The 27824-nt window shown below is 48.1% G+C and overlaps 1 protein-coding gene and 1 long non-coding RNA gene across 13 annotated transcripts in view; one reads left to right on the forward strand and one right to left on the reverse strand.

Annotated features, from left to right (window-relative positions):
* ZBTB16 (zinc finger and BTB domain containing 16) overlaps positions 1–27824 on the forward strand; it is a 168409-nt gene that overhangs the window by 83353 nt on the left and 57232 nt on the right. For 7 of the 11 annotated variants that reach the window (XR_008616473.1, XM_028483210.2, XM_028483212.2 and 4 more), the window contains one exon: positions 13784–13881. The exons of 3 other annotated variants lie outside the window; for them this stretch is intronic. Coding sequence is in view for 6 of the 8 variants with exons in the window: in XM_028483210.2 (XP_028339011.1) it covers positions 13784–13881 (98 nt within the window). In the remaining 2 variants the exon portion in view is untranslated. Of the gene's footprint in view, positions 1–13783; positions 13882–27824 lie in introns of those variants that run through there. One more of the 11 variants, XR_003678042.2, reaches the window with a different exon arrangement.
* LOC114484771 (uncharacterized) lies at positions 3728–26584 on the reverse strand. 2 transcript variants are annotated; one of them, XR_003678046.2, is made up of 5 exons: positions 23278–26584; positions 19284–19450; positions 10805–10938; positions 10151–10255; positions 3728–8932 (listed from the first exon to the last, which is right to left on the reverse strand). It is a non-coding gene; the product is annotated as an uncharacterized lncRNA (long non-coding RNA). The 2 variants fall into 2 exon arrangements; XR_008616478.1 differs by lacking the exon at positions 10805–10938 and having other exon boundaries at positions 23278–26583.

A 27824-nucleotide genomic window follows, 5' to 3' on the forward strand; every position in this document is an offset into this window, starting at 1 on the left:
ATTTATTACCCACAGGATGGCCAAGACGCTTCCACCCACTCACCCATTCCCCAGAACATGTCCTGAGCATCCGCTGATCCAGGGCCTTTGCGAGGCTGGAGACTACAGAGAAGTGAGGCTGAGTCTGTCTTCGGGTAGTTTTCCAGGTAGTTGGAGGGTCAGGCAAGCAAGCAGATGCACCCCCAGCGCTATTGGCGCAACCGTAGACGCACACGCAAAGGATGCGGTAGAATGGAGGCCTGATCAGCTTTGGGAGTGGAGGGACCATGGAGGCTCCCTAGGGGTGAGGCTAGCTCTCCTGCCTGGTGAAACGTCCCTTTGTGACTATTAGATCCCGCAGGGAGAATACAGAAAAAAAAAAACAACAAAAACCCCCAAATAACCCTAGTGATAGGCTTTTTAAAAGAGATGTGCGGTGTTGTGGTCAGGTGATCGCCAGCGTGTGTCAGTGTGGGTTTTCTGTGCTGTGTGTTATAAAAGTGAGGCCAGGGTCCCTGTGCATCTAGGCTGCCACCTCCATTGTAACGTGCATCAGCTCCACACCGTGGACTGGTCACCGCATCCCCTGAGCGCAGGCAGGTAGCGTGGAGGATTTAGCGAATGTGGTCAGAGTCAAGGTTAAGAATCTCTCTCTTTTCTCCATCCTCTGTTTTCAGATAACATAGCTTGTGGTCTGTGGTCCTAAGTGTGTGTGTCTCTGGGAGATGGAAAGTATGAGCATCTCCAGAGGGCTGGCTGTGCGGTGGCTGTCAGCTGGGTCTAGAGTCCCAGGTATTATGCATTTCCTGCACGCCTGGCTCGGCAGGCTTACAGGTTAGGAGCTGGAGGAAGGAGTGAGCTGCCTGGTACTTCTCCCTGTGAAAACAAGGCCCAGCAGGGGGAGAGGATGCATATTTGTTGCTTTTATTTTATTTCTCCTTTTATCTCCACGCCCACACGCTTGGAGCGTCTCGGCGTTGATAAACGTGTACTCTCACACACATGCACACCGTCCGCCTTTCTTTCTCTTGCCCGCGTGTGTGACACACACATGCACACCCCCCCCACGCAGTCCCGGGCACACCCGATGTGGACACCATTGTAAGCCTCCTCTGTGTGGCTCACCCTCCTTTTGCCACCAACCCCTGTCCTTTTCACACAAAGCTCCCCGTTGGGAAAACTCATAATTTTTACACCACACAGCCTTGACTGGCCATTGCTGGAATTACTGTCTCTTTGAAGTGCTTTCTGCTGGGGCATTTACAGGCCGTTTTAATTACCTGCAGCTTGCAAGGGGCCTTGCTCTGTCCCAGCCTTTGTTTGTTTGTTCTTTGCAAGGAGTCTGTGCAGAAAGAATACGCTGCCTTCTTTTACAGAGAAAGAAAAGGGGAGAAAAGGAAGTTTGAGGAGCTCTTCGCAAAGCTTCTTCCCCCAGCTTTGGGATACCCCGCCCCCTTGAACAAGCGCAGGAGGAGAGGCCAGACTTGATCTTGGCTCGCCTGGGCTCTCAGCTCCGTGGGTCCCTCTCCTAGGGTTTGCCTGGGATAGTTTTGTTTGTGTGTGTTGATTTTAAGTATTACTAAGTGTATTTTCAAACTTCCCGTCATAGACAAGCAGGGCTGTCAAATAAAGCTGCTCTCCCTGCTGACCAAATCAAAGTCAGCTGCAGTTGAGCTGGGATCCTGCTCATATTTTTTCAACTAAATTTGTTTAAGGCATGTGTGTTATTAAATTATTGAGTCTGGACGTGGGGGTTGAAATCATTGGCGAAGGTAGAACCCACTTTGAGCTGTCTGAGGTTTTGTTTTCCTTGTCTTCATTTTTTTATTCGATTCTCTCTCTCTAGAGTGAACTAAATATAAATAGCCTTCTTTGGGGTTTCTGTTAAACACGAGTGGGGCATGTCATGTCTGCAGATGAAGATGCTAGCTTAACCCAGGAGCCTGGGAAATTTATCCCCTTCTCTGCAGGCTTTTAGAGCCGAAGGAATCTTCATTTATTCATTTAGCCCAAAAATGTACTGAGAAATCGGAAACCTCATACATTGTTGATGGGAATGTAAAATGGTACAGCTGCCTTGGAAAAGAGTCTGGCGGGTCCTCAAAAGGTTCCACATAGAGGTACCAGCAATTCTACTCCTAGGTGTATACCCAGGAGAATTGAAAGCAGATGTCCACAGATAAAACTTGTACATATATGTTCACAGCCAAAGCATAATAATGCTTCAAAAGGTGGAAGCAACCAAAAGTCCATTGACCCATGAATGGATAAATTAGATGTGGTATATATACATACAATGGAATAAAAAGGAATGAAGTAGTGATACATGCTGCAAAGTGGATGAACCTTGAAAACATTATGCTAAGTGAAAGAAGCCAGACACAAAAGTCTTCTTGTGTGATTCCATTTCGTGAATGTTCAGAAGAGGCAAATGCATTGAGAAGATAGATTCATGGTTGCCAGAGACTGGGGGATAGGAGAATGGGGAATGACTGCTAATAGGTAGGGGGTTTCTTTCTGGGGTGATGGAAATGTTCTGGAATTAGATGATGGTGATGGTTGCACAGCTCTGTGAATACACTAAAAACCATCAAAAGGTACACTCTAAAAGGGTGAATTTTATGGTATGTAGATAATCTCAATAAAGCTGTTATTTTAGAAAATGTTTTGAATGCCTACTCTCTACCAGGCACTGTACCAGACTCTGAGGCTACAGCAGATGCCTTCTGCCTTCATGTGGCTTAAAGTCTAGTGGAGATAAAGAATAGTAGCAAAAACCCAATACATACCTGTCAATTGTGTTAAGGAAATGTGCTATAAAGGAAATCGATAGAGTATAATGATGGAGAATAATGCTGATGGACTGCAGCTCAAGTGTAGTCTTACTTTCCCAGAACCGGGCACACAGTAGGTGCTTAACAAATACTAAACAGCAGTAGGAGGGGAGGCTTGTGCCTTCCCTGCGTTCATCCCGGTAGGAGGTGGTGAAGATCCTTTGAGCCCCAGCCTGCCATGGGCTCTGGGTGCCGTCATTGGGCTCACCTGTGTTCTTAGTCGCTCCTCTGTTCCTACTTTCTGATTCGGGTCCTGCGAATCCTGGGTGTGCTATCAGTGTCTCCTCTCTTGCTGGTTGCTTTCCGGTGCCTTTATGGGGAGGCAGTGAGGGGATGTTATGGGCGGGGTGGGTGTTCTTTCAGGTGGGCAAGTGTGCATGTCGATCTGGAGGTGAGAAGTCTGGAGACTTCCGCCTTCTTCACCACGGGAAGGTAAGTCACTCAGCCTCATCTACAAAATGGGGACTGTACTCCCCTTCCCCAGGCATGAGGAGGTTAAGAGGATCCTCAGCAAACCCTTCCAGAGTCTGATGTGATATATCAATGCATTAGCCTTATCATTATAAAACCTTCGTTGACTAGACTTTTTTTTTTTTTTTTTTTTGCATTTCTCTAGAAGAAAAAAAGAACCAGCAAAGAAGTGGCTATCTGGTGGGTTTTTGCCTTTTTCCTTTAACAAAATGACAGTGACTTTCACAGTGTGATTGGATGTCCTTACAGGTTCATCTGTGTATCCTCCTATCTTGTGTTCATAACTGAGGTTCACAATGATGGCTCTAAAGCTCAGAATCCTCATAGAAACGTAGCTCAATGTTCAGTGTGCTAAAGCAGAAAGAACGAGGCAATATACATTAAGAAGATTTTGAGAAGGATTTAATTCCACAGGAGCTTTCTTCTTAGGTCCTTAATAAACCTCAGTTATTTTCAGTAGTCTCTGAGGATCCGAGGCTGGTCTGTGGAATTTGAAGGTAGCGTTTTGGCTGCCTGGCTAAAGTGAGAACATGTCAAAATGAGCCTAGATAACTAGGAGACGATGTTTCCTGCCCACCCCCAGGCAAAACAGGAAGATTAAGGAGGAATCTATAGCTTTTTGAAAGGGTTTTCCCAGAAATGGGCTATCTGTGCTGGTTGAAAGCCTCATATGGGAGAGAGAGAGCAAAAATGCTGTTCCTCCATAACCATAGTTCAATTCCCTTATAGGGCCTTTTAGGATCTGGAGAGAATATTTTGGATTTATTTTTGTTTCCCTTGGGCTGACATCATCAAGCATGCATCATGGTGCCCTGTTTGGGGTTTGGAAAAAGCTCTGAGAAGCTATAAATCTTAAGGCATTTTACTCCTTTTCCTCTTCCCTTTTCTAAAAGCACAACTTTTCTGGTTTCTTTAAAAAAAAAAAAAAAGAAGAAGAAGAAAGAAACTACAAAAGTGTGTATTGATCTCTTTGCCTCAGATCTTAACTGCCCGGGCTGTAATACCTTGCTTACATCTGCCAGGTTTTTGTGCAGTTTTGCAACATCTCCTTAATCCAGTGAGCATAAATAGAACATTTCAATCATATTTGGCTACCAGGAACTTCGCAGATAAGCACGCTAAGACCTTGTTGAAAGAGACAGTATGAGATTGTGTGTGATAAGATCGTCCTGTAGCCTGGTGCACAAATGAAAAACTTTTGTTCTTGGTGAAATTTGTTGTTAGAGATATTTCAAATAAATGACTCAGGAGAACTGGGTATTTTAAAACAAAGGGCCGGTGACATAAGAGCCCGAAGCCCAGGCCTCCTGGTACTGGGCAGCCACGGAGATCCTTCTCTGAGCAGTTGCTGCGGGGAGATTAGCATGGCCCTTTGTCATTTTTGACGTTGTATTTTAACACTCTCGGGCAGCCTTATCTGAAAGCACTGTACTTGGTGTGGTTATGGCCGCGGGGAATGACATTGTCCTTCCTCATATTTTCAAGGCTCAGGACAGCCCCTACCACCCTTCAGTCAGCTCCAGGTTGGCCTCCATCCCAGAGCAAGGCAGAACGCACCGCTTTTTTTCTAAGAACCCCAAGGAGGTCTTCTCTTTTGGACAATAGGGACAACTGTTCTTTTTAAATTTATTTTATCGAAGTATGGTTGATTGACAATGTTGTGTTAATTTCTCCCATACAGCAAAGTGACTCAGTTATACATATATATACATTCTTTTGCATATTCTTTTCCATTATGATGTATCACAGGCTATTGAATATACTTCCCTGTGCTATACAGTAGGACCTTGTTGTTTATCCATGCTATATATACTAGTTTGCATCCGCTAATCCCAAACTCCCAATCCTTACCCCCCAACCCCCCTTGCCCTTGGCAACCACAAGTCTGTTCTCTATGTCTGTAAATCTGTTTCTGTTTTGTAGATAAGTTCATTTGTGTCATATTTTAGATTCCACATGTAAGTGATATCATGTGGTATTTGTTTTTCTCTTTCTGACTTACTTCACTTAGTATGATGATCTCCAAGTCCATCCATGTTGCTGCAAATGGCATTATTTCATTCTTTTTTATGTCTGAGTAGTATACCATTGTGTGTGTGTGTCTGTGTGTGTGTGTATACACACACACACACAGACACACGCACACACCACATCTTCTTTATCCATTCATCTGTTGATGGACATTTAGGTTGTTTTCATATCTTGGATATTGTGACTAGTGCTGCTATAAAACATTGGGGTGCATGTATCTTTTCAAATTATGGTTTTCTCTGGATAGATGCCCAGGAGTGGGATTGCTGGATCATATGGTAATTCTATTTTTAGTTTTCTGAGGAACCTGCATATTGTTCCATAATGGCTGCACCAATTGACATTCCCACTAACAGTGTAGGAGGGTTCCCTTTTCTCCACACCCTCTCCAGCATCTGTTATTTGTAGACTTTTTAATGATGGTCATTCTAACCAGTGTGAGGTAGTACCTCACTGTAGGTTTGATTTGCATTTCTCTAATAATTAGCGATGCTGAGCATCTTTCCATGTGCCTGTTGGCCATCTGTAGGGACAGCTGTTCTCGTACTGGGGTGTGTGTGTGGGGTGTGTGTGTGTGTGTGTGTGTAGAGGCAGTGGGGGAGTTTTCAGCCTCTGCATTTTCTCTCCTTGAATCCCCTTTCATGTTTGTTTGTTCATTCATTCAACAAAGATGCACTGAGTCCCTCCTGTGTTCTGGGTTCAATAACAGAGGTTGAGGGGATGGATCTGGCATGGATTCTTCACGAAGGAGGGTATAGTCTGCCTAGCACAGGCCCCTGTCAACCCCACAGCCTTTCGGTGTCATAAACATGATTGGAACGGACCTAGGAAATCATCTAACTCAATTCTTGCATTGTTGCAAAGCTGCAGGGTGAAATCTAGAGAGGGTAAGTGGTTTGACCAAGGTCACCTGGATGGTTCCTGGCAGAGCTGGGGTGAACACTGAGCCCCCCACCACTAGTCTAGTGTTTCGGTCAGTCAGTATACCACACTTCTCATCTACATTCTTGAGAAAACATGCCTCCTTTGGTATTCTCTCTCTTCCCTTTAAAAGGCTCTGAAACAACCAAATGGCCACCATCTTCCATGGCCCACAGGCCTGAATTCCCAGCAGAGGGACACTCGGTGCAGGCCTGCCCCCCATTCAGCAGCACGGAAGGTGTTAACTAGCACTCTGTTAGTTCTTGGTTGCCTTTTTTAATCTGTTGTTTGAAATCCTTGCCTTTTATTGGTATATTTACTTTATGACATACATAAAGAGCTGTATTAAAAAATAAATTGTGTTGTAAAAGCATTCGGTAATGTTTATTAATATTGACTAGTCAGAGAGCAACGAACTCTATTGCTAGAAGGATAATTTGCAGTAATATCAGCTAAGCATTCGCAGCTTGTCAAATGACTGTCTAAGCTCAACATTTAAAAAAAGTGGGTAAAAGGATAATTTCCCTTATTTATGCCTTGAGAAAATGAACGTGACCCATTTCCTAGCCAATATTAGAACTATTATTTTCTTTTTCTCCCTGGGGGTACCAGACCTTCTCTCTGAATCCAGGCAGTCTCAGGGCTGGATTTCAGTGTCAAGTATCCCTTTGTCTTGGGGTGCTTGGTGGCTGCTTCGCTCGCGGTAGCCTCTCATGGGTCTGCTCTGGCTGCCTGCATCTGTGCTGAGGGATTGGGAGGTGGAAATGGAGACTTGGTTCCTGTCCTCTAGGAACTTATAGTTTTGAAGAACTTATAAAGGGCTTAGTCCAGAATCAGGAACTTGATACTCCAAGTAAGTACATAAGGAGAATGGTACTGGGTGTGATTGTTGACCCACGGGGACTGATATATGTCACTCACCGTTGGCGGCATGAAGAGATGCTCCTTGAGAAGGTACCATGTCACCCTTAGAAGGTAGGGAACATTCCCTGAGCATCCCAGATGTCCTGTGGATGACCTGCTTTGGCTTAGGGTGGAGGCCTCTAGTGGAACAGGCTCCGTTCAGAGGATTCCTTCGCCACAAAAAGGCATGTGGAGAAAGTACAGGAGGCCAGACCATGTATGGAAACACCCTGCAGTCTCTCTGGAAGTTGCTTTTGGGGGTAAACCCCTGGTAACCTAATGGCTTTTCATTTGTCTCTTCCTCTTAAAATTCAAGCCCAGAATGGCATTGACTATTTGGCCTTCCTGTTGTTATTCGAATTGAAGGTAAGTGGACATTGAAGGTACATTGTGAACTTAATGGTCTGGGGAAGAAGAGTGAGCCCGTTGCTGAAGTACGTAAGCTTTTTCCTCTGTCAGTTCCGTTTCGACTCGGAGAGGTGAGCGAGGCCAGGTGAGGTTCTCTTACCACTGGATTTAAGGGTTATTTACTGCTTTGAAGACAGAGCATTGTCAGAGCCTGTGAAGGGATCCTCCTCATACAGTGCCCACATGGGGAGACACGGTAGCACGTCAGGGCCAGCGGGCAGGTCCTGATCAAGAGCGGGGCGAGAGGTTTGCAGGGGGCTGTGTTCCCATGGTAAGTAGAGGGCCTTGGAGAGTATTGATTCCCATGGGGCAGCAGGCTTTTGAGAAAGTAGGATCATTTAGACCATCGTTGGGAGCTGACACACAGACTCTCCTGTGTTGTCCTTGTGTGTTCTGAGTACCCCTAGAAGCACTGTATAGGTCAAGTTGACTGTCACGGGATCAGAAAGCAAAAGATCAAGCATTGGGGTGACTTCTGCATGTGGGGCAGCTCAGACCAAGTAGAGGGGGTGAGTTGGAAGGCCCTTCAGAGCTGCTGGAGCTGTAGTGTTGGTGGGAGCAGGGGATAGAGTCACTTAGGGTGAGATCAAAGAACACATTATCTTATAAAGGCCCTTCCTTATAGGATGGCTTCCCCACTGCATCCTTCCTCATGCAAAAGTGGGTAGTTCCCTCCACTCACTTTCCCTCATAACAGATCCTAGTTTTCAGTGCTGGTGTGGTGTGCTCAGCAAAACTCATAGGGCAGGCACTTCCATCTCCCCAGGGGCACAGCGAAGAAGGGCAGCCCTTGGGTTATTGGAACAGAATTCCCTCTCTAGACTTTCTTACCTATTGGTCTGTTCTCACTGCCGTTTGTCTCCAGGCAGAGAACTCGGGAAGAAATGGAACATTGGTGGTGCTGGGCCTTGAACCCCTCTCTCTCAGACAAACAGCGCTGCTGGCCCTTCTAGAATTCTCCCCTTAGTCTTTGGCTCTGTGTGGGATACAGGAAGGCCTAGCTTCTCCTGCAGGGTATAGTACAGAGGGCGCCCCTTAGGGAACAGCTGTTGTAGTCAGCTGTCCCTGGAGGCTGAGGGTGGGGAGGCTGGAGTCTGGCGTGAGTCTCTCCCTGCTGCCACTTTTTCTGCTGTTGTCTTCTAGCGGGCTAGGGAGACGAAGACTCATCCCGAGGGTGAGGTTGGTCTGAAGCTCAGGCTTTATGCGGCTATGAGGTTGCCATTGGCCTTCCTTGTGTGGACTTCGGGGGCACAGGATGAGGTTGGAGGCTGCCCTTGAAGCTCTTGTGCTTGGACTAGTGTTCAGATGAGAAGAGGATGCCTGCACCCCACCTCAGATCGAGGAATTTCTTTAGCAGCATTGAGCAGTCACTTCTAAACTAGGCCCTATAAATAAAAGGAAAGATAAACACGGCTTCTGCTATTATACAGTTACAGTCTGAAGCAGATGAGTTTTTATGAACTTTCAGACTCACAGCAGCACGAAAGTGGTTTGAATGAGTGTGTAGCTTGCTAGCTTGGTATTACTAGTGAGAGTTGTGTGGTTGAGAATCAGTGAGAAGGAATGTGTCCTTCCCTCCAGTTACTTGTTAAAAGATTCGTATTTGCTTACCTCTGATTTCCCATAATGATTCAGGTCTCTTGAGACAATAGCTAGAAACCCATTAGAGGTTAATTTTTTCTTTGTCTTTTTGGACAAAATTGAAAACCTGTTACCTTCAGGATGAGTTTACCCAGTGGGCCAGGTGTGGTCGTAGTTGCGGAGCACCTGAGCCTGCTCCCCAAGAGCGGGTGGTGGGTCCCTGAAGCCTATGGGGAATGGACGTTCCCCTGAGTCCAGCATGGAGTTGCTTGGGCCATCTAGAACTGGGTTACTTTCAAAACAGTGTTCAACACTATTGCTTCTCAGAGAAGAGAGTGTGAAAACCAAGGCAGCGTATGTAGAAAGGTGCAAAGATGTCCCCAGCTGTCCTCCCTTCCTGTGTTATCGTGGAGGCTGATGACCTCAGATGACCATGAGTAGTTTGACCTTGTGAAAAGGCGGGGCTGGCCTGGGAAAATATGAGTGTGTGTGGTAAGGAAGAAGGAGGCGGACGGAATTTCCACTTTCATCAGAACGCGTTGCAGCGGCATAGTGTGGCGGCAGAGGTGGTAAGGATTGGGGTCTAGGGTGAAAGACCCTGAGTTCCTGCAGTTTGTACTTTCACTCTGGAAACCAGTTGCGATTCTGTTTCCACATTGGCCATTCCGCAGCCCGTGCCATAGAAAGTCTGTTGGTGGTCCTTGAATGCACTCAGATTCTTCTCTGCCATTTCCCTTTTCTTTGAATTAGAAGTCTCTACCTCTTCACATCCATCCCTTGGTGTCTGAACAATAATGACAGGGATGGGTGAACCGGCACTGAGCTCCGTTGAGCTCCAGGCCTGTGAGGTGTTGTTCCCTTTTTCTCTTCTGAACTTTGTGTGCTTTGCCCTGGTCCCCCCGCCAGTGAGGCAGGACCTTTGTCCTCGAACTACATGTGGGATCGCTTGGATTCCATGCTTGCCTCTGGGAACCCGTGCAGGGCACTGAGTTAGGGGGTCAGGTGCAAGGCAGTCTCCTTACCCCAAGGATTGGGCAGGAGAGGACACCCATGTCTCTGAAGGCTGGAAGATGCATGGCAGCAGGTTCCAAAGAAAGGCTGGTCATGAGTTCTGGAAGTTTCTTTCACTGAAAGATCACAGGTGAGTAAAGGAGGGAACTCAGGTCATCTGGATTAGAAGGTTTTAAAATGAGTAGATATCTGAGAACGGGTGTCAGTTTTTTGCTTGGGCTGTCCTAGCCTGACTGCCCTGGTGTCATGAGACATCACACGGTGGAACGTGGCTTAGAGAGATAATAGTGCCCCTCAGAGGAATTCCTTGGAGGCTGGGTAAAAGGACGTGGGTAAGACTTTGGAATAATAAAATTTGGACACCATGAGAAACCAGAAGCTTAGATATCACCCATCACTTTACAGGTGAAAAGATGCAGACAGATCGTGATAGCGTGATTTGTCTAAGGTCACAAAGCAAGTTAATGGCCAAGTTAGGACAAAAATCCAGGTCTTATGGCTGCTCAACTGGCATCCTTCCCCGAATCCTGCTCCCTCTGTAGTAGAGGGCAAGAGTGCATCACCTTACACACCATGCCAATCCAGTTGGTCAAGAAAGCCACTGACACCAGTTGCCAGGCAAATCCGTTTGCACCAAAACAAACAAAACAAAACAGTAGGGTTACCCAGAAAGTGTTCAGCACGATGAGAGACTTGATCTGAAACCTGCAGGGGGAAGAGATGGGAGTCCAAGAGCCAGGGTGAGGATGCTTATCCTGGTGGTGACTGCTGAAACCTGAAGCCTGGCCGCTCCAGTGTCCTTTGGGAAAACAAACCTGAATGGGTGTTTGTCCTCCTCTTCCTCCTGACAGCCACCCCAGAGGTGGGCACCCCTGGAAGCTAAGAAGACATTAGTGAAGGGACTTCCCTGGTGGTCCAGTGGTAAGACTCCACGCTGCCAATGCAGGGGGCCCAGGTTTGATCCCTGGTCAGGGAACTAGATCCTGCGTGCCGGAACTGAAAGATCCTGCATGCTGCAACAAAGATCCCACGTGCTGCAGCTAAGACCCAGCGCAGCCAAATAAATTAATAAATAGTTTTTTTAAAAAAAAGCATTAGTGAAGAAAAAGATGGAGATAAATAAGACTGAAACCCACATGCTTCCATCCACCTGACCTGACCGTGAACTTGTGTACGAGGGTCACCTGTGGAACCACTTGTGGACAGAGCTTTTGCTGCTCCCTGGAACAGCTCTTTGGAAAGCAAACCTTTGTCATGCCCAGGCAAGTGACAGGCATACTCAACTACAGTGTGTGCACATGCATGCGTGCACAGACACACACACACATGCCTGGGTACGTATTTTAAACCGTGCTTTGCCCAGAATGCTATTAGGACATGTCCGAGTGCCCAGCATTGTGAAATATGTTTAGAGTTGAGAATGTTCAGTGAAAATGTTCTGTACCGTTACTATTTCTCAATTGGGATGGATCAGCCTCGGTTGGGGATCAGATAACATGGGGGTGGGGTGCACGACAGTGTCATGGATGAGGGTGTGTGTGCACTTGTGATTGAGAAATCATTTGTTGTCTTTGGCAAAGCGGTAAAGGGAAAGCAAGCAAACACAACTGTGATTGAGAAAGAGTTCTGTGAGGGGGACTGGGCATGATCACTGTCAGAAGCTGCACACAGTGGACCCCATATGCTGTCTTCAAGCCACTAGACTGGCACCCATACTCATCCCGGGGCCCAAGGGATATCGACGCACCTCTGGGTTCTTGTGGGATTCGGAAGGTGCTGGCAGTGGGTGGCTTGGTTTAGTTCTGTGATCTGGACAGCAGATCCGGGCACCACTGGCTTGAGTGTATAATCCTCCCCTTCCCCACCTGCATTCATCTAATATCAGTACCGGCAGCCCTCCAGCCTTTGATCGTGGTCCTAACACATCAACATCCTGACTGCAACGGGCTCTTGGCTCTAAGGGTGCCCACCTGCCGGCCCTATCGCCCTCAGCTCCTGCCTCTGGCTGCCACTGCCTGTCCCCTTTCTCAGGGCTGAGGCCCCTGAGGAGGCGACAGGCAAGGTGCAGAGACAGGGTGGGGTGGATCCTGTATCCGGCAGAGGCATGGACAGGCCTGAGAACAGGGGTGTGGGTGGAGGAAAGGCAGAGTTCTGGGCCAGATGGCCCCCTGGCCAGCCCGCGACCCAGACTCTCCCAGCACCTCCCCGCTAGCCGCCTGCTTCCCTGCCTCTGACCAGCTCTGTTGCTGGCTCCTGACTGAGTGGCGGGGTCTGGTGGGAAAGGCCCCAGGCTGGGAGTTGGCGTTGGAAGAGGGTTGCAGGCTGGGCCTGTGACCAGGGGTTACCAGGGCCTCTGTCTTCCTGGGGTGGTCATGGGTGCCAGGTTCACCTCACAGAATAAATGAGATAACGTACATGGAAGTTCTTTGGAAAGCCGAAACCGACGACTACCACCTTTTGTTTATAGAGTGATGTTATCTGGTTTCTTCAAACCTTTCTTTCTGCCAGGGCTCATCCCCTGGCCAGACGTAGTGGGAAAACACTTTAAAAGCTGGGCCTTTGGGGAAGGTTTTGTGTGTTGGAGAGTGACTGCAGCTTTTTTTGGTTTTTTTTTTTTTCTTTGCGGTACGCGGGCCTCTCAACTGCCGTGGCCTCTCCCGTCGCGGAGCACAGGCTCCGGACGCGCAGGCTCGGCGGCCATGGCTCGCGGGCCCAGCCGCTCCGCGGCACGTGGGATCCTCCCGGACCGGGGCACGAACCCGCGTCCCCTGCGTCGGCAGGCGGACTCTCAACCACTGCGCCACCAGGGAAGCCCATGACTGCAGTTTTGAGAACCTCTGGATGCCCGAGAGGGGAGCATCTTTTTGTCCATGAAGGCATCAGTTCACTAATAAGCTGCGATGTGCCAGTCACTGTGTGGGTGCTGGGCTGTGAGAGAGAGCAGGTACGGGGCGAACCCGCGGCCCCTGCGTCGGCAGGCGGACTCTCAACCACTGCGCCACCAGGGAAGCCCATGACTGCAGTTTTGAGAACCTCTGGATGCCCGAGAGGGGAGCATCTTTTTGTCCATGAAGGCATCAGTTCACTAATAAGCTGCGATGTGCCAGTCACTGTGTGGGTGCTGGGCTGTGAGAGAGAGCAGGTACGGGGCAGCCCTCCTGGGTCAGTGGTCTCTTTGGGGAGCCAGGTATATGCACAGCGCAGCACAGTGAGGGCCGTGCTGCGAGTGAAGTAAGCAGAGGCGCACCTCTGCCTCCACGTATGCTTTGTGCTAGTTCGTGAGGATTATGTCTGTCTAACTGGCCTGGTGCTTCCTCTTTCCTCTCTCCACGATTGAATCTGATTTTTCTTCTTGGTCTATGTGCCAGTGGATGAAGAAGTAGGAAGTGCCCTATTCTTCTAGCCCTTGGACAAGACCGGGAATAGATGCTTCCTTGGCAGCCTTCCATGGGAAAGGGGGCTTCCCGGCTGTCATGGATCCAGGGATATGTCTCCGTCAGTGCCCATCTCCAGCTCCCCTGCCCTCCAGCTCCCTTCCTCCTGCTCCCCTGCCACAGGCATGGCTGCAAAGCCCCCAGGTAGGGGTGGGCCCGCTTTCTGTTCAGCCAGAGCAGCAGCAACCTGTCTTTTCCTTTCCCCTACAGGAAGCTGCACAGTGGGATGAAGACGTACGGGTGTGAGCTCTGCGGAAAGCGGTTCCTGGATAGTTTGCGACTGAGAATGCACTTACTGGCTCATTCAGGTAGGCGAGGATGCCCTGACTGGCCTGTTGGAGCACGGGCACCCAGCTCCTGCCCACCTTCACCCCCACTCAGAGCGTGGATATCCCCACTGCCAGCCGGGCCTTGGTCCACCTCGTCCTGTGGATGCCCCCTCCAGGCTCCTGGAGTAAAAAGTCCATCCTGACCATGTGACCGTCTGGATGAACCCATCCTCCTGCTCTCCTGGGCTTCCTGGGGCTTCGTGGGTACCCCGTGCCCTCTGTGATCCACCTTCCAAAGTAGACTGCAGTTTCATTAGCAGAACGGTTGTGGAATTAGGTTCTCGCTGTCTAATGAATCTGACTATTGGGTTCACTAATTATACAGGAGCCTTTAATTAAATAGATATAGAAAGGTTGGAACACAAAGCTAGTTACAGCGTGCTGTCTTTTGCAAGTTAATTTTATCCAATTCTAGTGGGGTCGACTCGGCGGCTGCTGGTATTTTTGCTCGTGTTTGAGCAAAGCTTCTCTGCCCCATGAGGCGTGGAGAGGGGAAAAGCACTGACATGCAGCGTGCCCAGGCGTCCTCGGTGGAGGGAAGGTTACAGCAGGTCCAGTGCTGCTGCTTCGAGGCCAAGCCGTCGCCTGGGCTCAGTTGGAGAGGCCACCGCACTTCCTTGCTGGGGCCAGTGCTCTTTTCCCTCTAATTCCCTTGCCTTTCAACCTTGGAGTCACGTTCTGGGGGAGAAGAGGGGGCTGTCTTCTTATTCGGTCTTGCTGTCTCCCATCTAGTCCATGGTCGGTGTCTGCTCTTCCTTCCTATTTTGCCTCCAGCAAGTGGCCCTCCAGGCGCTTGGTGGTTCAAGTGTTTGTGAAATGAGTCTGCTTTGGGGTTGGGCAGATCTCCATCCGTGTGACCTCGGGCAGGTTTGTCTTCTGAACCCCCAGTTTCTGTACCTGTAAAGGGCGGGCGTTGCTAACTCATATCAGTTAGGTGACAGAATATATGACGAAGGCGTCTGTAGTACACTCCTTACCATACAGTGGCCGCTTCTGCTTCCACCTCCCTCCCCTTCCCCGGTTCTGAAGCTGTCGTTCGGGAGCGTTCCCATCACCGTACTCCTGTTGAGGACAGTCTGGCTGTTTATAGTCTGTCCTCACTGCCTCCATCGCCTTGGTCATGGAGATGCCATTCGGTAGCTTTGTATGCTTCCGCTCGCCACTGCCTCACTGCAGAGCCCCTGGGCCTCTGCGCTGCATGGGGTGCTGTCGCTCTCCCTGGCCTTCGTGGCCCTTCGTCAAGTGCCCTAACTCCCCTCACTTCCCAATCTTCCCTCTTCCAGATCCAAAGATTGGGCCGCACCGGGCCACTGTCTGTCTCGCCGTACCCCGTGTCTTTGTGTTCCGTTTCTGCTCCCCGTGGGGCCCCCCCTCCCCGACACCTGGCCCCTCAGAGCCATCCTCATCCCCCACCTGCCCCACGTTGGCCCGGAGTCCTGGTCCAGGCGCTCCTGTGCTTGGCATCTGCTTGGTACCCGTGCACTCTTTCTATTTTTATAACTTGCACCTCCAGTCTTCTTGCTCCCCCTTCACCTTTGCAGGTTGTCCAGGGTTTAGTGGGGTGGGGGGGGTTCATGAGCTGTCTGCCCACAGGTCAGCCACCCTCCCCCAGAGCAGAGTGTGGGTCTTCCATTTCATTTGCTCCTTGCTCCAGCCCCCTGTGTGGTCTCTTGACTACGGGCCGTTGGACACTTCCACGCGGGTAGTACAGCCTGCGATGAAAGCTTCCTCGCCCTCTCAGTAACTCAGCCTGGTAAGCACCCTTTCTCCTTACTGTTTCCTTGAGTCTAGTGCACTAGCCAGACTCGTGTGCTTGTCGGCGTGCCGTGTGTGTGGACCAGCACATCTCGCTTTCCAAGCTCTGTGGCTTTGTTCACCCCCTTCCCTCTGCGTGGAATAACCCATCCCCAGTCTTCCCAGATCTTCCAAGGTCCCTTCCATGATGCCATCAACTGTTCCTCACCTCCGGCCAGAAGCAATTGAGCCTTCCCCTGGGCTCCATATTTCTTTCTCCGAAGCTGTCTTTGGACCCAATCTTTCTTCTCTGTATTATCGTTATTAATGGAATTGCCTTATCTCCTCCTGCTTGGGAATCAGGGTTAGGAATTTGGGCATCTACCTCCTGACCATGTGACCTTGGGCAAGAAATGTAAACCCTCTGAGCCTCCAAATGGAAGGCTCCCGTTAGACACTTCGCACTCTGCCCGACACACGATAGGCTCTCAGCAAATGTAACTTCCCTTTCCCTCTGTTCCCCTAATAGACCGGAATAAGCTACTTGGGGACAGGGTCTGTCCCCATTACGTGCAGCACATTACCTGGCACATTATTGGAGTCTATAGATATTGGTTGAATGGAGGATGACTGCTGCCTGGGAGGCCGGGCAACTCAAGGAAACTCCAGTCTCCCACTGGGTCTCTCCTGCAATAGGAAGTGTTTAGACTGTGTCCCAGGGGTTCACTGGAGGGCAGCCAGGAGCCCACTGGCTAAGTGTGAGTTAGCCGAGGTCTCCGTCGTGAAGCCCAACACTTCAGCAGTGTTGGTAGGGCCGGTGGGGTGGCAGAGAGAGGAGGAGCTGCTTATGCACATTCAGGGGGTGCAGAGCCCCCGCTTCTGACAAGATGAGTGACTTTGCACCACCCCATGACCGAGATGCCAGTTCATGGTCCCACAGTCTTGTATGGATACCCCGGCAGCTTTGGGAGCTGGGGCCTATTTGCTTAACTTTTCCTGTCTGTCCCTGAAGTCTGTGCAAATGCTTTGTCCCTCTGAAATTCACTTGCCACTGCCCTTATAAAAGAGGATTCGGTGATGGGGGAGGTATGATGGGTCACAGCAGGGCCTTAATTCACCCTTGCAGATAGCTCATAGCCTGCTTCAACTCTGATATTTCTGTGCTCTGTTTTTTCTTTCTCTGGTCCCATATATCTCTCACCCCTGTGCCAGGATGGCTTGAAAATAAAGCAGCAACAAGGGCTTCGTGAGGCTAGATCCCGAATTGTTTGCCCCCCTGTTAACCAGTGAAGGCCCTGAGGCCTCTAGAGAGCCCTGACCATGTCAGGGAGGTGGGGTCAGAGGGCTGGGCCGCTGGTACCAGGTCTTCTCCAGGATTCCAGTAGCAGAAGTTGGGTTTTACCGGTTCCAGTTCCTCCCCCAGTTGCACGATAACAGACCTATGTGAGGTCTTAGAGGAGACGTTTGATTAGATGACATGAGATTTTCTTTCTGCTCTGTTTTGAAGGCTCCATGCAGGGAGCCAACAGCCAGGATGGCCCCTGAGGGTCTGTAGTGCAGACCCACCTTACACAAGATCGCCAGGGGTTGGAGCAGCAGTGCAGAGCATCACGGAACAAGAGTTGCTCCACAGCCCTGGGGACTGTGTTTTAAAAAGGGGTCAGGCCGTGGTGAAGGGAGTCTGGGCTCTGGGTTGGGGTCAGGGAGCTCCTGGCTTCCCCTAAATGTTGTCACTGCCCAGGAGAGGCTCATTCCTACTGTCTCTCCTCCTTCGCAGAGCTGCACGGGCTCTGCGTGCTTGCTGCCCTACCCCCTCTTGGCGAGCGTGGCCTGTGTTTGTTATTGTAGTTCTGGCGCTGGGCCAGGCCTGGCTGGGTGCCAGCCTTGTGGGTACAGTGTGTACAGTGAGTGCTGAGCCAAGTTTGTCATCATACACGATTAATTTTTTTTTTTCTCATCTGGTAGGGGTGGGGTGAAGGAAGAGGAAAGAAGGAGTTTCTCTGATGCTTGAGTACAGGCCTCATTGAATTCTGCGGAGATATTATTTCTCAAAGGATAAAACGCTCTGGCTCACTCTCCCCCCCAGCTTTCCTCTTTCTCGAATTGTCTTCCTTCTCTCTTCCATGTTTTCCTATCCAAGGAAATCAGCCTGTATAAGATCGACACTGTGAGGTCTTATTTTCAGTGACTGGAATACCAAATTTATACTCTTAAATCAGTTTTCATTGTGTTGAAATTGACAATTTGTTTAATTAGAAGTTTGCCCTGTAGGAGGCCCTTCTTAGAAACAATTCTCTCTCTTTTTCTCTCTCTCTCTCTCTTTCTTTTTTCTTTTTTAAGACCCTAAATGGTAGTAGCGAACGTTCAGCTTAATTGAAGTTTTGATTTCGATTTGAATGCGTTAACTAACCAAATGTTTATGAGATGTACCTGATGATAACAATAAGTTTAAATTAACGAACAATAACCTAACTCACTCACTAATGAGATTGATCTGGCCAGACCCTGCATTCTCAGAGGTGGTTTGGGGATCAGGAGGATCTGAGCGTTGAGAAAGAGATTTGGGGTGAGAAAAGTGACCCCTAGAACACTTTGCAAAGCTGCCCCTTCTGGAGCATGAATCTTGGGTGGAAGATAGTGCAGGGAGCCGGGGGAAGAATCCCAGCCCCTCTGCATCCCCGGATCACTCTGAAGTCTCCTGCCCATCCTTTGCTGCCCCATCCCTTGTGGGAGCCTCTGTCTCTTTGCCACTCCTTGTTCTTACTTAAGAGAACATCCTAGCTCTGGATGTCCATGCAGAAGCCACAGACTCGGGCAATGACTCGAGTTGGTCCTGTGATTTGCTCGGGTAACGTTTCCCATTAGGTAGTATTTCCCACAGCTTGGCCTAATGTGCTGGTGGATTATAACTGAGCACACCCAGAGCTGCTTGCCCCTATTTTTGCCTTGGCCGCCTACTATTTAGAGGCTTGCATATTTCTGTGGCCTGCTTCTGTTCTGGGAGTGTCATTCATTTTTGGAGCCAGCAGATGCACCAGGCTCTGAGTACTTAACACTGGAGAACAGGCAGCACCCTTACCCTCCGGGTGCTTATGTCTAGTAGGAGAGATGTTTGACTGTAAAGTTATCATAAAAGAAGGTGGTGTGTGCTGAGCGCCAAGAAAGAGTTCTAGGAGGAGTTCAAGGAGGAAGGGGGCTCCTGGGAGAAGGTAGTAGAATGGATTTCTGAGAGCACCTGGTGGGGGCAGCCCACGCCGCCTGGGGTGATGTGAAGTGTAGCTGGGCCTGTAGGCTGGGCGTGGGGGGAGGGGGCAGGGTTTAGAAGGGAGGAGCCGGGCAAGATTGCAAGGTCTTCCAGTAGCAAAATGATTTGCATTTTACCTAGGGCACTCAAAAGCGCTGAAAGATTGGATAAGGAAGGGACACTTTCATTCCTCTGGAATAGAAGGGACTGTTGGGCTTTTTGATGCACACTAGGCTGGAGTATAGGGTGCATAAGACTCTTGGGGAAATGGCGTGACTGGCAGTCAGTCCTGGGGCGTGGCTGGAGGGGGGCGGGGCGTGGCCTGTGCCTCTTGCAGTGGTTAGGGGCACACAGCCTTTCTTTGGTGGGGGGGGTCCCATCCTGCATGCTCACTCCTCCTCACCCTTCTCCAGGCACTGTGAGCCTTGGCTATTGAGAAACACCCCGATACCAGACTCCTCGCCACAGTCAGAGCCACCAGGAAGGAACATGGTCTTTGGCTGACAGATCTTCTGATTCCAGCAGCAGCATGGTGTGGCCAGGGCATATCATCTGGGGCCAGGTCACCGTCTGGCAGGGAAAAGGGCAGGAGGGGTTGGGGTCAGAAACCAGATTGGTTCTCTCATGCTTTCCCCTGATCAGATGGAAGAAACAAAATTTCACGCGATGTCAAAGATGTGTGGGTTGTACTTGTGCCCCTTTTTTTTTCTTTTGGGAACACTAAGCTTTGAGGTTCAGGGTCCTTCTTCCCAAAGACAGAGAACGTGTGGGGGAACGAGGTAACTGGTTTATGCCCTGTGACTGCGAGGCGGGGAGATGAGCTGGTCCCCGTGACGACGATGGAGAGGAATCTCAGGATGCAAAGATGGCTTCTCCTGACCTTGCAGCTTCTTCCTCTCGCTCCCCTCTCTCTTCCCAGATCAGGCATCTGCTCAAAGCAAGAGCCTGGGGTTGTCCAGGCAGCTTGGAACCCACGGTTCATTTGCTCCCTCTCTGCTCACTCCCTTCCTCTGGTTGGCTTTCTGCCATCAGGGTAAAACCAGGAGATAACCAAGAAGAAACTTCTCAGGACCTCAGCCTCACTCAGCATGCCTGCAGAGCTGGGCACGATGGAGGGTTTGGGTTAAGATGGGATGTGAGTGGCTCAGAGCCTGCCTTCCCCTTGGTCCTCTTGGGTGATGGGGGCACAGGAAGAGGGAAGAGAAGCTACGTTCCCCGGCTCTCTCTCCAGCACGCTCCCCTCTCTCCCTCCCTGCTCTGAACCTGGCCTGCTTCCCGAACTTTTTCCCAGAGTGGTGTCGTCACCGGCCTGCCGGCAGGTCTGGATGTTCTGCCAGCATTCCAGAGAGTTTATGATCGCTTGCAGATGTGCCTCCAAGAACACACTGTACCCAAAGCAGAAATTAACGCAGCCTTGACTGCTGTCCAAGCCCGTACACGGGAGAGACGAGAAAGAAAACAAAAACTGTTTAGTGCTGTTTATAAATTATATACTGGCTGATGAAAAATACATTTCTTCCCCCTCTCCTCCCCATTCCTCGCTGTCCCCCACCCCCGCCCCTTCTCCCTTTCTGCCTCAAGAGCCTAAGCGGAGACCAGAAGAATATGGCTTTGCCTTTTAGCTCCCGTTTTGGCGGAGAACCGAAACCCCGCTGCTGATTCACAGCCAGGGTATTTTTCCCCTTTACCTGATGAAATATACTGGTGTTTCCAGCCCAGATGGGGTGTTTTTGGTTTTGTTTTCCGGGTTGGATTTTTTTTTTTTTTTTTTTTTTTTTTTTTTTTGGTCAGGGATGTTGTTTACAGCAAGTGACAGGTCCTGTGATGGCATTGGGTGCGATGCTGGCCCCGGGGCAGATAAAGCCCACCCATCTGCCCACCGCAGTGCTGCTGGAGGTGTGTGCCTGGGTCCCCCGGCCCTGAAGATGTCACGTTGGGCCAGCTGTACAGAGAAAGTTCGGAAAGTTCATCGCAGGTCATCGTATTAAACAGTGTTTTCACCACTTCTCTCCCACCCCTTCACCTACAGCCCCTGTGTGAAAAGGGGATTCACATAGCCCTCCCCCCAAATACACATGTCTCTCCCTCCATATGGTGCCTTAGCGGGGGTTTGGGAAGCTCGTGCATCTACCCCTCTGGAGCCCAGCCTCTCCCCCTAGGCTTGAAGAGTCCCCCCTCCCAATTTATTCTATAAATTCGTTTCCACATTATGTCTATCCATTTACATGGCTTTTGTGTTTTTTAATACTGCTAATGTTTATCATTTGCCCAACAGGCTCGACAGATTTTGCTTCCTGTAGAGCATCGAGGCTTTAGAGCCCCCTCGTTGCTAAGTAGCAGTCTCCCTGTACTGTAATGGGCTGATTTTGTATTCCGTTCAGCGCTGTATCTTATTTTTGTATGCAAGACAAAGTGTTTTGATGGAGGACGATTGCGGCAGTGTCTGGAGGCTGTTTGGAGTTTTATGGGCTGTACAGTACACTGTGTGCTCTCCGAACAGAACACAGGCTGTTGAATTTTGGATTGGATTTGTCATTTTTCCCCCCTAAGAGAGGAGCCTGTCAGATAGAACATTAAGGGTGGAGGGTAGAAAGTGGAAATTATGTAATAACCTTCTTTCTCCCTCTGTTTCTCTCTCTCTGATTTTTCTATCCCAAAATAGGGTGGCTTCTCCCCACCATGTTCCCTTTCGTACCATATGATTCTGTCGAGCAAGATAATGACGTTCCTGTCAGGAAATGAATGGCCCTCGAGAGGTGGATGCTGGGACATCCCGTCTGTCTATCTGTTCTCCTGTTCTCTCTTTCCCTCTCCCTCGCTCCCACCGTCCTTCTACATTCTGGGCTGCTTTGCTGGCCCTTATGTTTGTCTGAGGATGGACGGCTAACGAGGTTGCAGGGTAGGATGTCGGTGTGGGATCCACCCGAAGGTGATGACATTTTCTTATTTCCAGGGTCTTTTCACCTTCCCGGATGTGCACCCTGCCAGGATTCCTAGGTGGTCCTCCCTTGCCCTCTTCTCTCCTCAGCCCTCGTGCCCTTTGCTCTCTACCCAGGCTGTGCCTGGGTCCCAGTGTCCAGGGCTGTACCCGAGAGACCAGCTGCCTCCAGACCATGTAGTGACGGCTCTCTCTGCTGGCTGTTCTTCTCGGTGCTGTCTTCTGAGCTCTCTCTGGTGGCAGGTGTTTATTTTTCAGCTCTGCTTTTCTCCTCGCTTCCATGTTTTCCCCAGTCTCCTTTCATGTCACTCCATCTCTTCATCCCTGTCTTTGCATCTGTGTTGGCCTGGGCCTTTTCTCAATGCTCCTGTGCATTTCGTGTCTTCCTTCTTGTGTCTTCATTAGACTTTGTCTCCCTCCATCTTGGTTGGCCTTCTCGCTCACAGCTCAGAGTTTCTTAGCTTGGAAGTTGGGCGGTGGTTGAGGTGGGGAACAAATTGTTACTCTGTCCCAGAAGGCCTGGGGAGGACTCCAGAGTGCTCCCAGCACACCTGTCCCTTGCCTCTCAGGGACCAGAGTGGGGCTTCTCTGGCTTGGTTCTTGCTTTTTCTAGGTCCCTGGATGTTTTCTTAAGTTGAGCTCAGCATGGGCAAGTGGGTGAGCAGGGTTAGGTTTTGCAAGATTCTTATTGGACTTTGCCACTAAAAAGTACACCTTGCTGGCATGGCGCTTTCAGAGGTCTGTACCATGCACCTGAGTACAGAGCCCACCAGGCACCTGGGAGAGTGTTCACCCCCACACCCCAGTGGCCTGGCATGGTGCCCGGCACATAGAAGGCTTTTGATGAGTATTTGTTGAATAAGGCAATACCCTGTTACTAAATTCTTTGTACTTCTGGGGAACATCTGGGTTTGGTAGGGCCTGAGGCTTCCAAAATTCGCAGTGCCCACTCTCAGAAAAAGATTATGGGAGACTGGTTCAAGATGGTGCGGTAGAAGGACGTGTGCTCACTCCCTCTTGCGAGAACACCAGAATCACAACCAGCTGCTGGACAATCATCGACAGGAAGACACTGGAACTCACCAGAAAAGATACCCCACATCCAAAGACAAAGGAGAAGCCGCAACGAGACGGTAGGAGGGGCGCAGTCACAATAAAATCAGATCCCATAACTGCTGGGTGGGTGACTCACAGACCGGAGAACACTTATACCACAGAAGTCCACCCACTGGAGTGAAGGTTCTGAGCCTTACGTCAGGCTTCCCAACCTGGGGTTCCGGCAACGGGAGAGGGACTTCCCAGAGAATCAGACTTTGCAGGCTAGTGGGATTTGATTGCAGGACTTCGACAGGACTGGGGGAAACAGAGACTTCACTCTTTAGGGCACACACAAAGTAGTGTGCGCAATGGGACCCAGGGGAGGGAGCAGTCACCCGAGGGGAGACTGAACCAGACCTACCTGCTAGTGTTGGAGGGTCTCCTGCAGAGGCAGGGGGTGGCCGTGGCTCACCACAGGGACAAGGACACGGGCAGCAGAAGTTCTGGGAAGTACTCCTTGGCCTGAGCCCTCCTGGAGTCCACCATTAGCCTCACCAAAGGGCCTCTAGGCTCCAGTGCTGGGTCGCCTCAGGCCAAACAGCCAACAGGGAGGGAACTCAGCCCCACCCACTGCTCACCAGAGCAACACCCAGCTCTACCCACCACCAGTCCCTCCCATCAGGAAGCTTGCACAAGCCTCTTAGATCACCTCATCCACCAGAGGCAGACAGCAGAAGGAAGAAGAACTACAATCCTGGAGCCTGTGGAATGAAAACCACATTCACAGAAAGATAGACAAAATGAAAAGTCAGATGACTATGTACCAGATAAGGAATAAGATAAAACCCCATGAAAACAACTAAATGGATTGGAGATAGGCAACCGTCCAGAAAAAGAATTCAGAATAATGATAGTGAAGATGATCCAGGACTTGGAAAAAGAATGGAGGCAAAGATCGAGAAGATGCAAGAAATGTTTAACAAAGACCCAGAAGAATTAAAGAACAAAGAAATAGGGCTTCCCTGCTGGAGCAGTGGTTGGGAATCCACCTGCCAATGCAGGGGACACGGGTTTGATCCTCGGCCTGGGAAGATCCCACATGCCGCTGAGCAACTAAGCCCGTGAGCCACAACTACTAAGCCTGCGTTCTAGAGCCCGCAAGCCACAACACCTGAAGCCTGCGTGCCTAGAGCCCGTGCTCTGCAACAAGAGAAGCCACGACAACGAGAAGCCTGTGCACCGCTCAGTGCAACTAGAGAAAGCCCTCACACAGAATGAAGACCCAGCACGGCCAAAAATAAAAACAAATAAATTAATTAATTTTTAAAAAAAGAACAAACAAACAGATGAATAATACAATAACTGAAATGAAAAATACACTAGAAGGAATCAATAGCAGAATAACTGAGGCAGAAGAACGGATAAGAGACCTGGAAGACAGAATGGTGGAATTCACTGAATAAAGAAAAAAGAATGAAAAGAAATGAAGACAGCCCAAGAGACCTCTGGGAAACATTAAATGCACCAACATTCGCATTATAGGGGTCCCAGAAGGAAGAGAGAGAGAGGACCTGAGAAAATATTTGAAGAGATTATAGTCAAAAACATCCCTAACATGGGAAGGGAAATAGCCACCCAAGTCCAGGAAGCACAGAGAGTCCCAGGCAGGATAAACCCAAGGAGAAACACGCCGAGACACATAGTAATCAAATTGAAAAAAATTAAAGACAAAGAAAAATAATTAAAAGCAACAAGGGAAAAATGATGAATAACATACCAGGGAACTCCCATAAGGTTAACAGCTGATTTCTCAGCAGAAACTACAAGCCAGAAGGGAGTGGCATGATACATTTAAAGTGATGAAAGGGAAGAACCTACAACCAAGATTACTGTAGCTGGCAAAGATCTCATTCAGATTTGATGGAGAAATCAAACCTTTACAGACAAGCAAAAGCTAAGAGAGTTCAGCACCATCAAACCAGCTCTACAACAATGCTAAAAGGAACTTCTCTAAGTGGGAAACACAAGAGGAGAAAAAGAGCTACAAAAACAAAGCCCAAACAATTAAGAAAATGGTAATAGGAACATACATATCGGTAATTACCTTAAACGTGAAAGGATTAAGTGCTCCAACCAAAAGACATAGTCTCGCTGAATGGATGCAAAAACAAGATCCATGTATATGCTGTCTACAAGAGACCCACTTCAGACCGAGGGACACATACAGACTGAAAGTGAGGGTATGGAAAAGGATATTCCATGCAAATTGAAATCAAAAGAAAGCTGGAGTAGCAACTCCTATCACATAAAATAGACTTTAAAATAAAGAATGTTACAAGAGACAAGGAAGGACACTACCTAATGATCAAGGGATCAATCCAAGAAGAAGATATAACAATTATAAATATATATGCAGCCAACATAGGAGCACCTCAGTACATAAGGCAAATATTAACAGCTATGAAAGAGGAAATCGACAGTAACACAGTAATAGTGGGGGACTTTAAAACCTCACTTACACCAAAAGACAGATCATCCAAACAGAAAATTAATAAGGAAACAAAAGCTTTAAATGACACAATAGACCAGATAGATTTAATTGATATTTGTTTATTTATTTATTTTAAATTTATTCATTTTTTTAAACAGCAGGTTCTTATTAGTTATCCATTTTATATATATTAGTGTGTATATGTCAATCCCAATCTCCCAATTCATCACACCACCACCCCACCACCACCACTTTCCCCACTTGGTGTCCATACATTTGTTCTCTACATCTGTGTCTCTATTTCTTCTTGCAGACTGATTCGTCTGTACCATTTTTCTAGGTTCCACATATGTGCGTTAATATACGATATTTGTTTTTCTCTTTCTGACTTACTTCACTCTGTATGACAGTCTCTCTCTAGCTCCATCCACTTCTCTACAAATGACCCAATCTTGTTCCTTTCTATGGCTGAGTAATATTCCATTGTATATATGTACCACATCTTCTTTATCCATTCGTCTGTCTATGGGCATTTAGGTTGCTTCCATGACCTGGCTATTGTAAATAGCACTGCAGTGAACATTGGGGTGCATGTGTCTTTTTGAATTATGGTTTTCTCTGGGTATTTGCCCAGTAGTGGGATTGCTGAGTATTATGGTAATTCTATTTTTAGTTTTTTAAGGAACTTCCATACAGTTCTCCATAATGGCTGCATCAATTTACATTCCCACCAACAGTGCAAGAGGGTTCCCTTTTCTCCACACCCTCTCCAGCATTTACTGTTGGTAGATTTTTTGATGATGGCCATTCTGACAGGTGTGAGGTGATACCTCATTGTAGTTTTCATTTGCATTTCTCTAATGATTAGGGATGTTGAGCATTCTTTCACGTGTTTGTTGGCAGTCTGTATATCTTCTTTGGAGAAATGTCTATTTAGGTCTTCTGCCCATTTTTGGATTGGGTTGTTATAGGGCATTCCATCCAAAAACAGCATATTACACTTTCTTCTCAAGTGCACACAAAACATTCTCCAGGATAGATCACATCTTAGGTCACAAATCAAGGCTCGGTAAATTTAAGAAAATTGATATCATATCAAGCATCTTTTCCGACCACAACACTATGAGATTAGAAATAAATTACAGGGAAAAAAACTGTAAACACAAACACATGGAGGGTAAACAATATGTTACTAAATAATCAAAAGATAACTGAAGAAATCAAAGAGGAAATCAAAAAACACCTAGAGACAAATGACAGAAACAAGAAAAACCTCAAATGAACACCCTAAACTTACACCTAGAGTAACTAGAGAGAGAAGAACAAACAAAACCCAAAGTTTGTAGAAGGAAAGAAATCCTAAAGATCAGAGCAAAAATAAATGAAATAGAAACAAAATGATAGCAAAGATCAATAAAACTAAAAGCTGGTTCTTTGAGAAGATAAAATTGATAAACCTTTAGCCAGACCCATTTGCAGAGGAAGGAACACTCCCAAACTCACTCTACGAGGCCTGATACCAAAACCAGACAGAGATACTTCAAAAAAAGAAAATTACAGACCAATATCACTGATGAATATAGATACAAAAGTCCTCAACAAAATACTAGCAGCAGAATCCAACAACACATTAAAAGGATCATACACCATGATCAAGTGGGATTTATCCCAGGGACGCAAGGCTTCTTCAATATATGCAAATCAATCAATGTGATACACCATTTTAACAAATTGAACAATAAAAATCATGTAATCATCTCAATAGATGCAGAAAAAGCCTTTGACAAAATTCCGTGCCCATTTATGATAAAAACTCTCCAGAAAGTGGGCATAGAGGGAACCTACCTCAACATAATAAAAGCCATTATGAATAAAATGGACAACCTGGAAGGAATGAACAAATTCTTGGAAAGGTATAACCTTCCAAGACTGAACCAGGAAGAAATAGCGCAGCAAACATCATTGTCAATGGTGAAAAACTGAAAGCATTTCCTCTAAGACAAGGATGTCCACAATCACCACGATTATTCAACATAGTTTTGGAAGTCCTAGCCATGGCAATCAGAGAAGAACAAGAAATAAAAGGAATCCAAATTGGAAAAGAAGAAGTAAAACTGTCACTGTTTGCAGATGATATGTTACTATACATAGAGAATCCTAAAGATGCCACCAGAAAACTACTAGAGCTAATCAATGAATTTTGTAAAGTTGCAGGATACCAAATTAACGTACAGAAGTCTCTTTCATTCCTATACACAAACAACAAAAGATCAGAAAGAGGAATTAAGGAAACAATCCCATTCACCACTGCAACAAAAAGAATAAAATACCTAGGAATACACCTACCTAAGGAGGTAAAAGACCTGTATTCAGAAAACTATAAGACACTGATGAAAGAAATCAAAGATGACACAAACAGATGGAGAGATATACCATGTTCTTGGATTGGAAGAATCAATATTGTGAAAATGACTATA

The sequence above is a fragment of the Physeter macrocephalus genome, unplaced genomic scaffold (assembly GCF_002837175.3).
Source record: "Physeter macrocephalus isolate SW-GA unplaced genomic scaffold, ASM283717v5 random_11, whole genome shotgun sequence".
NCBI classification, from domain to species: domain Eukaryota; kingdom Metazoa; phylum Chordata; class Mammalia; order Artiodactyla; family Physeteridae; genus Physeter; species Physeter macrocephalus.